At 53.9% G+C, this 12,613-nt stretch overlaps 5 protein-coding genes across 5 annotated transcripts; 3 read left to right on the forward strand and 2 right to left on the reverse strand.

Moving 5' to 3' along the window:
• Nucleotides 1–324: 324 nt before the first annotated feature.
• On the forward strand, nucleotides 325–2,361 carry Z520_11256 (uncharacterized protein; the record flags this gene model as incomplete). The annotated part of the gene is made up of 1 exon (XM_016781745.1): nucleotides 325–2,361. The coding sequence occupies one exon, from the start codon at nucleotides 325–327 to the stop codon at nucleotides 2,359–2,361; it is 2,037 nt and encodes a 678-aa protein (XP_016627106.1).
• A 1,162-nt stretch (nucleotides 2,362–3,523) lies between these two features.
• Z520_11257 (uncharacterized protein) lies at nucleotides 3,524–5,573 on the forward strand (the record flags this gene model as incomplete). Its single annotated transcript, XM_016781746.1, has 6 exons — nucleotides 3,524–3,668; nucleotides 4,194–4,397; nucleotides 4,419–4,687; nucleotides 4,752–5,048; nucleotides 5,122–5,295; nucleotides 5,382–5,573. 6 exons carry the CDS (start codon nucleotides 3,524–3,526, stop codon nucleotides 5,571–5,573), a joined length of 1,281 nt encoding a protein of 426 aa, XP_016627107.1.
• A 420-nt stretch (nucleotides 5,574–5,993) lies between these two features.
• On the reverse strand, nucleotides 5,994–7,324 carry Z520_11258 (uncharacterized protein; the record flags this gene model as incomplete). Its single annotated transcript, XM_016781747.1, has 2 exons — nucleotides 5,994–7,203; nucleotides 7,248–7,324. 2 exons carry the CDS (start codon nucleotides 7,322–7,324, stop codon nucleotides 5,994–5,996), a joined length of 1,287 nt encoding a protein of 428 aa, XP_016627108.1.
• Nucleotides 7,325–9,060: 1,736 nt separating this feature from the next.
• Nucleotides 9,061–11,637, forward strand: Z520_11259 (uncharacterized protein; the record flags this gene model as incomplete). The annotated part of the gene is made up of 1 exon (XM_016781748.1): nucleotides 9,061–11,637. One exon carries the CDS (start codon nucleotides 9,061–9,063, stop codon nucleotides 11,635–11,637), a length of 2,577 nt encoding a protein of 858 aa, XP_016627109.1.
• A 451-nt stretch (nucleotides 11,638–12,088) lies between these two features.
• On the reverse strand, nucleotides 12,089–12,364 carry Z520_11260 (uncharacterized protein; the record flags this gene model as incomplete). Its single annotated transcript, XM_016781749.1, has 1 exon — nucleotides 12,089–12,364. The coding sequence occupies one exon, from the start codon at nucleotides 12,362–12,364 to the stop codon at nucleotides 12,089–12,091; it is 276 nt and encodes a 91-aa protein (XP_016627110.1).
• Between the last annotated feature and the right edge of the window lie 249 nt (nucleotides 12,365–12,613).

Below are 12,613 nucleotides of genomic sequence, written 5' to 3' on the forward strand. Positions count from 1 at the left end.
CTCATCGGGCCCAGACCGCAACTTCACGAGTTTGCGTCTGTTGCACCTCCCAAGACCTGCTGTTGACATCTTATCCACAGGGCAAAGCGAGCACCCGCAGCACCTGCTTCGTCCTCGGAGCTCCAGAGCTCCCCAGCTGAACCTCAGCCTCAGCCTCTGCGGAGAAAGACCACTCTAGCCTGTGCCTTCTCAGCCTGTCCCGTGTTCGTCCTTGAATCTTCAAAAGAGACGAAGCATCCCCGCTTCCCTCCCTTCTTCCCTCTCCTTGCCTCCCTCACTCTCAGCTACGAAGTACTATAGTATAGTAGTACTCCAGTTCACACCATGGCGACGACATTCGATCTGCTTGAACGCCGCAAGAAAGGATTCGTCCTCTGGAATCCAGCCAGTCAGTCCGCGCCGCGACTGATTCTCGGCACGTTCAAGGCCAATCCAAGTCCGGGTGCTGTGACCCGTCTGTTCAGCGGCAACCTGTCACAAACACAGAACGGTCTCTGGGAAATCTCTCTGGATGCCATAGACCCACCGCTCGAGAATGGCAAGGTCTACCATTACTGGTTCGAGGTGGACAACACCTTCCCTACTCAGACAGGCTCCAAGATCACTGTGACCGACCCCCTGGCATACACTGTGGACTACAGGCAGTTCGGTGATAAAACAAGGGACGATTCGATGCAGCCTCCGGCAGTCATCAAGTTCCGTGATGGCAAGCTTTGGCCGAGCGATGTCGATGGGACAGAGCTGACCCCCATTGCTGCTCCCGTTCAACCCCAAGTTCCCGCAAACAACCACATGGTCATCTACGAGTTGCCAACATCGTGGGCGAAGTCCGGCCCGAATGGGAAGCAGGTCGATCGAGGGACGTTCGCTGACGTCCAAGCTTTGTTCGACAAAGACAGTCCAGGCCTCAAATTCAGCAGCATCCCTGCCGTTCAGAATGAGTCCATTGTGGCTGATCTTGGAGTCAATGCCCTGGAACTCTTGCCCATCGCAGACTCCAAATATCTGGATCAGTGGGGATACTCAACTGCTCATTACTTTGCCCCAGATGCTGACCTTGGTTCGACTGCGAGCCTCATTCAACTCATTCAAACCATAACTCCTAGTACGAGACTCATTCTGGACACTGTCATGGCTTTTGGCCACGACCCCTACATATATGCAGCTTTCATGCAGTTCCATCTTGTCGACCTCAATGTGAACCCAAATGACCCGCTGGCAAAATTCGAAGAGCCCAAAAATCCGGACAGCTATACGTCCCACAACCAAGGATCAAGGAACTCGTATGGAGGCAGTCTCTGGCGGTATATCAAGGATCCCCAGCAGACGTACGATCCTCAGACAGGTCAAGCGAGTCTGCAGCATGCGCCGTCGTGGTCTTTCCATAGGGCTCACCTTCATCACTGGCTAAGCAACTTCGGTGTCTCTGGGTTCAGACTGGACAGTATAAATAATGTCGCCAACTATGACTTCATCAAGTACTATAAGGACTACGCATGGCAGTTGCATCAGGCCAGAGGCGGCTCAACAGACAAGTTTATCGTGATTGGAGAAGAGCTGAGTGTGCCTAAAGATCTTCTCTCCTCTGGCACCCTAAACGCATTGTGGAACGAACCTTTCCAGGGTCGCCTTCGAGCGGCAATAATCGGCCAAGCAGCCGACGGCGACGACTTCGAGTGGACTGTCAGGAAGATGATCAACTGCACCTTGGACGGCTACACGGATGGAGCCCAAGCCGTGAACTACATCACCTCGCACGACGTCGAAGGGGAACGAAAAGAAAGATTGTACAACTTCCTGTCCAACTGCAAAGTCTATGACATCGAACGACGTGCCAAGCTGGCATTCGCATGCTTTCTCACTGCTGTTGGGATCCCTATGATCTTCGCTGGTGAGGAGTTTTGTGACCAGATGGACCTCGATATTTCCCAGAAACAGTCAGATCCCGTCAACTACGAGCGCAAAAGTGAGGACTGGCGCACCCGAATCTTCAATTACGTTGCCACCCTCGTTGACCTGCGCAAAAATTGCCCTGCTCTTGGCACGGACGACACATCGTTCATCCACGTCGACAACAGCCGTGGTGGGAGGATTATGGCTTGGGTGCGAGGAACGACCAATCCAGTCGTCGTCGTCGCCAACTTCACTGATCAAGATACTCCGGGGCCTCAGTACTACGTACCGAACTGGCCAGACAGAGATCGCAATGACTGGAGAGAGGTCACGCAGAATCGGGCAGTGCCGACGGCGTGGGTTGGAAATGAGCCCTTGATGCACTGGGAGGCAAAGGTTTATACATGTTGGAAGCCGGCCGATGTGAATGGGCAAGCGAATGGCGTGAACGGCACACACAGTGGGTGAGACAGTCTGCCTGCCAGGGCGGAGGTGGTTAGAAAAAGTGCTGGGGGAGTCTATGTGGGATTGAAGGCAGGGTTATCCTGGCCTTGATCATTCGTTCTTCCTATATTCTATTCAACAATATCTCAGTCTCTTGCGAGTCGGACGAAGATTGCAGGGGACATCGGCCACCCCGTACATGGTACTTGGTAATGTCTAGTGCATGAATCAGCGTCAATGTTTCGATACCTTTCTGCCTGACCCATGCTGGGGTCATGTCTATTGTCCATCCAAACATCCCATGCTCGAATCACCCATCGATGGCATCCATGCCTGCCAAGCCGCTAGACGACCATTGTGCCCGAACCAGGGATTCAGACCCCCCGACAAGGCTGACCCTTCAGGGGCGCCATTAAGGGTGTAAGTAATATCCCCACGGTATCGTGACCGATCATCGTACCCCTTGTGTGGGAACTAACAGTCAGTCAGTCAGTCAGTCAGTCAGTCGGCAGCACGTGATTCCGCCGCGAATACCCGGTGCACCGTCTCCGTGCCTTTTCTCGGACCTCGTCCCATTCTCTGTTCCGGTGACGGCATTCCTGCTCGAAATGCCCGGCGCCCGCCCGCCCGATTGACCGCACCCGGCTTGATACCTACCGAGCGAGCGAGCTATCTTAGGTACATGAAGCTGCATCAATGTAGTCGATAGATACTATGCATGGATGAGTTCAGCGCTGCGTCAATACCGTATAGATACTGCGTCGATGCGGGTTCGATGCTGCGTCAGACGCGATGACGCGTACCAAGGTTCTAAGGTCGTCTCGATATGTACGATGTCCCGTTAGACATACGTAGTACTGACAAGTCACAAACTGGAGGTGCGCAAGGTACCCGGTATCCACCTCCCAGTAGTTCATGACTACTCCTAGTATACCAGATCATGCGAGTACATGAATATAGATCGGGCTGAAAATGCGACCATGACTACATGCTAGCTAACGCGTAGAGATATAGCGCCCGGGGGGTGTAAGGGGGCTAAAAAAGAATGAACGACAGATGACTCGAACGGTAGTACTTATATATATTAGTCTCATATGTATGATCCGTCCATTCTATGATGGAGATTGCGCGCCCCTGTTTTCCTCGTGTTCTGGATCTACTGAGCAGAATTCGGTCAAGTCGAGCAATGGCATCTCCCTTCGAAAGGTATCGGCATTGTCCGGAGACTGTCGACGCGGGGCTCCTCGAACAGGCGTTGGCGGCCAGGGAGACTTGGACGGTCGAGTGGAAGGGCGTGCATGTGCTTGACCTCCACGATGGGGGAAGTCTTCGTGAGTGATCCGATTACCTACTGTGGTTGTGCTTGTGCTAGGATTGCTACTCCTATTGAAACATCCGCGAAGAGTTTACCGCGAGTCAAGCCGTTCTCTTCCCCCCTCCTACATTGTGTGGTTGATCTGTTTGTTTTCTTCTCATGATGAATACTTATTTCTCGGGGCCGCTGATGGAGCTTGCTCGAGTAGGCTGGCACCGCGATCTGGACAGTGATGCCCTGGAGAGGTTCTTGTCGGTGAGCTTTGTCCACCTACAGTACATACCGTCCATCCACCACCCTGGCAGCACTGGCTTCTGAAAGTCTCGGAGTGCAGCTAGTAGTAAGCTACTCGCCACGTAGTGGGAGGGAAGTCCGACTGACTGACTGTTGATTGATTGGAACACAGGACGACGACTCGGTAGGTCGGCAGGAGGAATGCTTTCTGCGCGTCTTGTGCGTCCCTCTGTTCGGCCTTGTTCTCTCCTTGTTCCCAACGCCATCGGTTTGTGGCGCGCACCACACTGAATCTGGGTGCATACAGCTTCCTCGAAAGCCTGGGCTCAGGCTGCACAGGCACCGAACCCGGCGACTGCTGCGGTCAATCCGGCAATCCTCAGACTGCTCCACCATCGAGCTGGGCTCTCGGACCTGCTGATCTCCGCCGTCTGCGGCCTGGGACACTGGTACACGGTCAAACACGGATGCTTTGTCGGCCGAGACGGGCAGGGCAAAGCCCAATCATTTGGTTCGAACCCCTCTCAATAAGGGTTGAGATCAACCACTCATCAGGACACTGGGGGTGCAGATGTGGTGTACGAATACGCCCCCTCCGCAAGTGCGTGCACGCATGTCTCGACGTCCCTGAAAACGGGCACGTCGACTTATTTCTGCCTGAATTTTCCTTCCTCGGCGGTTGCGAGACTCTCCACACACGACCTGCGCGTTCCGTTCAGGTTGGACGTGGTTGCTGCGGATGAGACGCTGAGACTCTGGCAGCAGGAATTGGTGACCATCCGAGGCCGAATGAAGCGATTCGTATGTATCCATTCCTTCACTCTGCGGACATTTAGGATAAACAAGTCCTCACTTCGAGATATAGGAAGCAAATGAGCCTCACGAGGCTGTGGACTCAATGATCAGGGAGCTCCACCGGCTCTCGAGGAGTTGGCATATTCTGTTTCGCAAAGTTTCGGAGTTTCAAGCCCATCTCGATTTCTTGCAGGACGTGCGGATCAGATACGTGTCTCTCCGGCACGCTGCGGGAATGCAAAACACAGGTCAGTCTCAGCCTTTGGAAGAGTCAGGTGAGTCTCTGGCGTTCCTTGTGTCGAGCTGTCGATCCCTCAGACACCTCGTCGCGGACTACAGGGACCGCACAGCAACGCAGATCAATCTGGTGAGGACACCCAACAGTCTTGGTGTTCGCATGACAGGAAAAAGGTGCAGAAGCTGATGATGTGTGCCGACAGCTTTTCCACCTCGCGAATCAGGCTGAAAGTCGAGACAACAAAGAGATAGCGGCGCAGAACAAGGAGATTGCAGAACTCACGGCCAGGATTGCGCAGCAGACTCAACGCGACAGTGCGTCTATGATCACCATCGCGGCGGTGACCATGTTCTTCCTTCCCGGAACGTTTGTGGCGGTATGTGGGATAGAGAACCCCAGCCAGCCGCCGAGCTGTCCAACATTTCAAAATACATGCCAATTTATGACTGACACATAGCATAGTCGTTCCTGAGCACTGTGGCGTTCAACTTCGATGGCACCGATATAAGCGTGTCCCGGATGTGGTGGATATTACCTGCCACCGCCATACCCCTGACTGTTGTTGTGTTTGCGGTCTGGCTATGGTGGCTGCGACGGAGACTTTCGCATGATCAAACTGCTGTCGTGCTCAAAGATAGTGTCAAGCGGCCTTGAAGAGTCAGAGATTCATACCATCCCCATCAGCATGGTTCATTTTGTGCTGGTGCCGCAGGACGGAAACGACCCGTGAACACCTGCATCGACAAGAAGTTGGACAACTCCAGTTCTTAAAGTGTTTGGCGTCTTGCTACCATCAACCTCCGGGACAGCTTGAGGAACAGGAGGCTTATAACCAGTAGTCGGACCACGTCAGACAACCCAAGATCGTTTCAAAGTAGATCTTCCCATTGTCGAATTGAACTAAGCAGTGTGAAACTCGCGCGGTTGCGCTTAGAGCCCACTGGAGGCCGAACATAAGAATATTTGATCTGCGTACTCGAAGTGCCATACATACTGTTTGAGGGACCTTCGTGCACTTGTGTAGTCCCATGACCTCTGCATGTTGGGTTCTCTGCAATGTCTTCAATCGTATGGTCATACTTGTCCACGCAGCTGGTTCAATAGCAGTGATGCTCGACCATGACTGCCAGAATCTGGGAAGAGACGGACAACAAAGCTGAGAACAGCGATCAGCGTTTGTTTAAGATCTTCATTGCTCTGCTCAACCTTGCGGTGGATATTCACGAGCGCGGCGGCTCCATCAACCACAAAGTCAATGGTAGCTGGGTTGATGGAATGGCTGAATCCAGCCACGTCACTGCTCGGGAGAAGGGCTAATGCGAGGTTGAAGAGCAAGAGAAGTGCGGTTACGGAGGAAGTGGGGATATTCTCCTGGTTCCAACGTCGGGTGCGCTCGAACCAATGGCCCAACAGTCTCTCAACGTCTCGAATATTGCAGGGATGCTCAGCATCTGCGATTTCCTCGATGTAACGGCAGATGACACTCCTCGCTTCGGCAAAGGACGAAAACATTGGGCCTCCCCAAGGATAGTGTATGTGACCCCGGTATTCCGGCTCGATCTCTCCTGATACGGGACCGGTGTGAAGCATCAGCTGCGTCAAGCCTTTGGCAAGGCTGGAAGTCGGCAGAATCGATTTCCGCAGAGCGTCTTCTGCTGCCGGTGGAGGTTTCGATCGCTTGTATTCCCGGAGAAGTTTGAGTGTTCCGCGCAGGTGGACTACGGCTGCCGGGACGTTGTTCTCAAATAGCTCTATGACCCACGCAATGAGGGAAGCGACGACAACATGGAGCTTGGGTGGGCTGTTGTTCCTGATGTCTGCTATGGCTGAAATGTAGTGGGAAACAGCCTGCGAGGTCATTTTCGGGGTGGCAGTTGCAATACCGGTATGGAACTTCTCGTGCGTCATGGAAAGAGCAACGAGCATATGTTTGACCGCAGGAGACTGTCGCGCGATCTGTGGGACAAGGACAGTATAGAAATCTCCCTGTGGGCCATATTGAGCCAACATAGGTGATGTGAGGTGAAGCCAGTGCTGTAGAGACCGTACTTCGTCCTCTGTGCCGAAAGACAGGTCGAGAGCCCTGGAGACCAGTAATAGTTCATCATCGTAGGTGGCTGCCTGTGGGGACTGACTCGACGATGGCGGTTTCGACGCCGTAGATTCGGAACTCTCGGACGTGAAGATTTTGGCGACTGGGGTTGCATACCCGAGGCATTCTCGATTCCCTCTCGTGCAATTCAAACAGGCGGGTTTCGATTCATCGCACTTCACCCTGCGCCGCCTTTTTGGTGTGAGTAGGTGGCAAGAACAACGGAATGCACTTACTTGCATGTAATGCACCCTGTGCGGACCTTGTGAGTGAAAACCTTCTGCCTCGTGGCGCCGAGCTTGAACGGGGCCATCACTGCGAGCGTAGGGCAGAAAACAGATTTGCGCCTCCAGATCAAAAGGTAAGCTTGATCCTGGCGAGTTCTGAGGTGCCCTGGCCATATATTGTGTCTGACATATTTTATTGTTCCTTGTTGGGGACTTGCACCAGAAGTCAAGGCTCTTGATGTCGGCGCCCGAATGACAGTTCGGACTGCAACCTCAACATCCTCCCAATTGGTGGATGGAGAAAGCTTAGCTGTTAGCTGCCGGGGAACGATGTGTGCAATTAAGGCGTCCAAGGACGTCACGGTCCTGGCAAAAGTCCCTCCTCCACGAAGAGACACCAGCCGAAGCACCTTCTCGGACGAAACAAGGCAAGATGATCGCCCGGGCCCTCCCTCATGGTGTTCTTAGCAGAGAGTTAAGGCTAACAGACAATCCGCACTGAACTTTCCACGGGATAAAGGGTGTAACAATGACAAGCGATTTGTTGTACTGTTGGCGATGTCTCGAGGCATCTGTCGGTAGACATTTGTTCATGCTCGTCTTTCCGTGTCGATGTCAGACTGTCTCTGGCCACCGACATGTACCCAGGGGTAGGTACCTAGGTAAACAAACACCCTCTGTGACAAAGCGTCGGTTAGCCGCCTGTGTGTACCTGGGGGCGGATCTCCTTGACTTTGTTTGCCCCATTCCACGGCCCCGTTGGGCTCCTGAAACCGCGTGGCCAGCAGGATGACCAGACAATTCTCCATACGGACCCAGGGGCGCGAGGGATTCAATTACAGTCTTAGCGCGTAGACCCGTGAAAGCGTGAAAGCGTGGAAGCATGGGAGCAAACACCATCACACCCAAGGCTGGACTTTTTCTTATCCGACCACTGCTCGAGATGATCGTCCTTGAAGCCGACGCCCAGGCACTCAATCGAATATGGCCAGAGGTGGCACCAGCGGCAGATTATTGATTGATTAGTAGTCCGAAAATACACCCACGCGCCCAGGGCTCAATGCTCGTGGCCCACTTCGGACTCGAGATGCCAAACACAGCAACCACAACCGTGCGAACCTGGGCTGCCCAATCTCCCCATCGGCTCTTCGGCAGCAGCGACCAGAGAGCAAATAGGTGTTAGTCCAATATGTGCAGATATGTTTGATCGAGATGGAGTGGAATGCTGGCTCAATCAAAGGCAAAGAGAATCCATTTTAGCGTTGCTGTTGCAGCTTCCAAGCACCAATGCGCACACCCTTTGTTTGTCCATCAACATCGGCTCGAGGCAAAGAGTTGCACCCAACCCGCCCTGCACCACCCTGACAAGCGGCAAACCAATGGCCCAGCTCGATCATGCATACTGTGAGTCTGGGCTGCCTGGGTGTGCGCCTCATCGCTAAGTCTATACTCAATGGCACCTAGCGGAACACCATGGCACGGGAGAACACGACGAATTCAGCTTCTAGCGTCCCTCGGCTGGGGCCAGAGGAAAGGACGACGAGCAGCTGCTATCATCGCAGACTCGATATCTGCGCCAGTCCCAACAGAAGCAGCGTGTGGTTTTCAGCCTCACAATCTACACCTACTACTTTGGAGGCAGTTCCCACGATGCCACAAAACCCACCTTTGCTAGTGTCGGTGCTTCCTCAACCTCCAGAGAATAATCAAGTCCAGGCGTGTTTTGAAGCTTCAAGCTTGAAAACCAACGCCGTTTATGATGGATGGGGACGAACATGACCTTTTCCATGCTAGACGGTCTTTTCGACGTCAGAACTCATCGATGCTGCCAGGAAACAGCTACGAACAAGCGCCGCAAGATGATCATGAATTCCAGATTCTCGCACCTTCAACAGAATGGGGCGAAGAGCCCGTCGCTGGATTGAACATCTCAGGATTGTCGAAACAAGTCAAGCGTGTGCCAGTTGGCTCGAAAGGACAGTCTTTCACAAGCACAGATGCTTCCACGAGCACGGCTGCAGCGCCAGATTCCTTGGTGTTAGGCTCTAGTCGCAGCACTCCTTATCAAAATACTCCTTCCCCTGGCGAAGATGCGAAATCCTTTAGGTCACATCAATCATCGTATAGCCGACTCAATCAACAGACCTCGCAGGACTTCTCCCCAGAAGTTGGACTCTTGCATACTCACACCAAGTTCGATGAGAATTGTCCAACGCACGGCGACATCTTGACAAGCCCATGGTCCTGGTGGACCATATCCTTATTGGCCCTGGCAGTTTACTCGACGGTATTCTCGGGCGTTTTTCTCGGCATCGCTTTTGCAAAACCACGATGGGACCAAAGGATCGGGACCAACGGACATCTCTCCTATGGTAACGCCACTCTTCTCTCGGCCCTCCTGTCAAAGACAGTCGAGTTATCGTTTGTTACCATCTTTGTGGCGCTGCTCGGACAGATCTTGAGCCGCCGCGCATTTGCAAGGACGGAGAAGAACAGCGGCATCAGCATCGCTGAAATGACCATGAGGTCGTGGGTCATGCAACCAGGCACACTTATCACGAACTGGATAGTGGTCCGATACGCTGCCTCGACTGTCCTCGGCATCATGGTCCTGATCGCTGTCTTAGCTGCGACCTTCTACACTACCGCCGCCGAAGCCTTGGTGGCGCCCAAGCCCAAATTTGGGCCACTTGAAGATCGAACTCTTTGGGGGCAGGTGGCCGCCTCTTACGCCAACTCCATCTACCTGGCTCAGACCTGCGAAACGCCCGTCCCGGAAGATCCTGACCCAGAAGGCGTGGGTCCGCACCCGGAGGGCGATACTTGTCTACAGATCGACTACGCGGGACAAAGCTTCCACAACTTCAAAACATTCATGTCGGAATGGCGCGAGAGATTGGACGTCGGCAACATCAGCTCAAACCCTAGTTCTATCGATAGTCGCCCTGCACCGGTGGCCACGTTGTTTGACAACACGACAGTTGATGGACAGTGGATCACTCCGAGCGGTGAAAACATCACGGCCGACTCCAAGCGCTGGGGAAGGCTCGTGCAAAACGTCACACTGGCGATGCCTCATGCGAATTTGTTCAATGCTGCTCGAGATCCGAAGAACCATATTTTGCAGCCAGAAGATCTTCAGGGGAATGGAGAGTACTTTATCCAGGCTGCCATCCCGGCGCCTCTGATCAATGTTCTGTGTGCAGGCATGTCTACGGCCGAGTTGCAGCCCATGCTTCACAATTCGGCGGATCTCCCGGACCCGGCCAATTATTTCCCGCATCCCACTGTTGTCGATGATATATTCCAGTTTGGGAACACTTCGGCCGGCGGTCTTCAGCAGGCACCTATCTTCCCGAAACTGCCAATCGCATACAACACGCTGGGGTTCATCTCCAGCAGCTACGGATATTATGCTATTTATGTCCTCGCAGCTCCTCCCCCGGTGGAAAGTTCAGAGTACGTCCCGACGGCTGACTACGTCTTGTGCTCGATCCGATCTGCCCAGTATCGCGACTGCACCACGTACTACCGCGTCGCCCAGTCCGGCGGCCAGCTCTCGGTCGAGTGTGAAAAGAGCCCTGGGAACACGCTTCCTTACGTCGACGCGGTCAAGAACGCCCCAATCGGGAACTGGAACGAAGATTGGAAAGATGTCGGCTCGGAATGGCTCCGGTCCCTCTCTCTGACCGCCGGGGTCAACAACGCCAACGCTTCGAGCGCGCGACTCCTTAGCCAAATGATTCCAGCATGGTCCGACGACATCGACAGCAACCCGACGATCTTGACCCCGGACATGCCCACGATTGGCGAGGCCTTGGCTGTGCTGGCCGCCGAAACAGCTCTCTTATCTTCGTCCAACTCCCCCTTTGTGCATTTTTGGAACTACTCGCTGCCGATCCTCGAGGAGCCGCAGTACCAGAATTTCGAGGCGCGGGTGAGCTACAAGGACTACGCGTCAGGCGGGACACAGACGTGGCAGAATCTCTTCTATGTCATCCTCGTCGCCGTGTTCTTGCTCAGCAGCTTCAGCCTCGTTTACTTGCTGTGGACCTTTTGTCTGTTGGGCAGGGTGACCGACTACACAGAACCCCAAAACATGTTTGCACTGGCCATCAATTCTCCGCCGTCAAACACCATGTCCGGCACCTGTGGCGCAGGTCCCAGCGGCGGCCTGCTGGCCAAGAAGTGGCAGGTCGACATGCAGACGGCGGGAGCGACGAGTCCTCGCGACCGGACCCAGCACCCGCATTTCTACGTGCGCTGTCGCGAGGACGGCGTGCCGGATCGTTCGAGCACGCGTAGGAAGAAGCGCAGCAGGCCCGCGACGATCAGCTCCGTCTCCATCGCTGAGTCCCCTGCCGTCGAGCAGTATATGCGTCTGGCTGGGAAACCTTAGTCTGCGATCTCTACGAGTCTAATGGTTGGGAAAAATGGGTGATTATGAAAATGTCTAGTCAGTCTGGTGTGGCGCGGCTAATCAATGTGATACTGATACTGATATTGATGGTAATAGTGGGGGGTGGTAGTGTAATTCTATTTTCACTCTGCGTCTCTGCGATTGTCAAGTGAACTGTCTCGTGCCGTGGTATTTTGTGCTCTTTCCTCCGTCCTCACATCACCATCGAAGACTGCATCACCACCCGGCATATACAGATGTTCTGATAGGAAATTCTCCCCCTCCACCCACTTCCTGGCCTCACACCACGACGCATTCATGCCACGGAGACGTTGACCTTGGTTGTATCTAGACGGAAAGAAGCCAGTAAAGTCAGCATGCTGTTTCACGTTTCTTCTGTTTATATGTCCACCCTTCCTCCATCCGAAACCCTACAATGCAGTGGAAGGGTTTACTCACAAAAGGCAACGTAGTCCTTGATATGCTGCGCCTTGTCCTTGGGGCTTGGGTAGTACCAGGCTGCATCCTTGAGCGTCTTGCCGTCCACGGTGATGTCGTAGTAGCTGGCCTTGCCCTTCCACGGGCACGTCGAGTGCGTGTGCGACGTCGACAGTGCGGACTGGTCCACCAGCGACGAGGGCGGGAAGTATACGTTCCCTTCGACGGTTTGGTAGTCGGAGGTCGAGGCGAGGATCTTGGAGCCGACGGTGGCGGTTGCGGTGGGCATTTTTACGGTGCGTGCGGAAGAGAACGATGATGGTGGTGAGGTGTTGGCTTGATGGGCTTTGTCTTGCGAGAAGAGCAGTAGGAGGTACGCTGGATATATATATACAAGTATTTATTTATGGCCTGCACCAGTATAAACCCATGAGCTACCTACCTAAGGTATGTATGTAGATGGCCTCGATGGATCGAATATTACCTGATCAACCACGCACAACTCTCTACCCCACCGGCTAGCTCCCTATCAGACGCC

This window comes from Fonsecaea multimorphosa (assembly GCF_000836435.1).
Source record: "Fonsecaea multimorphosa CBS 102226 unplaced genomic scaffold supercont1.37, whole genome shotgun sequence".
Lineage (NCBI taxonomy): Eukaryota > Fungi > Ascomycota > Eurotiomycetes > Chaetothyriales > Herpotrichiellaceae > Fonsecaea > Fonsecaea multimorphosa.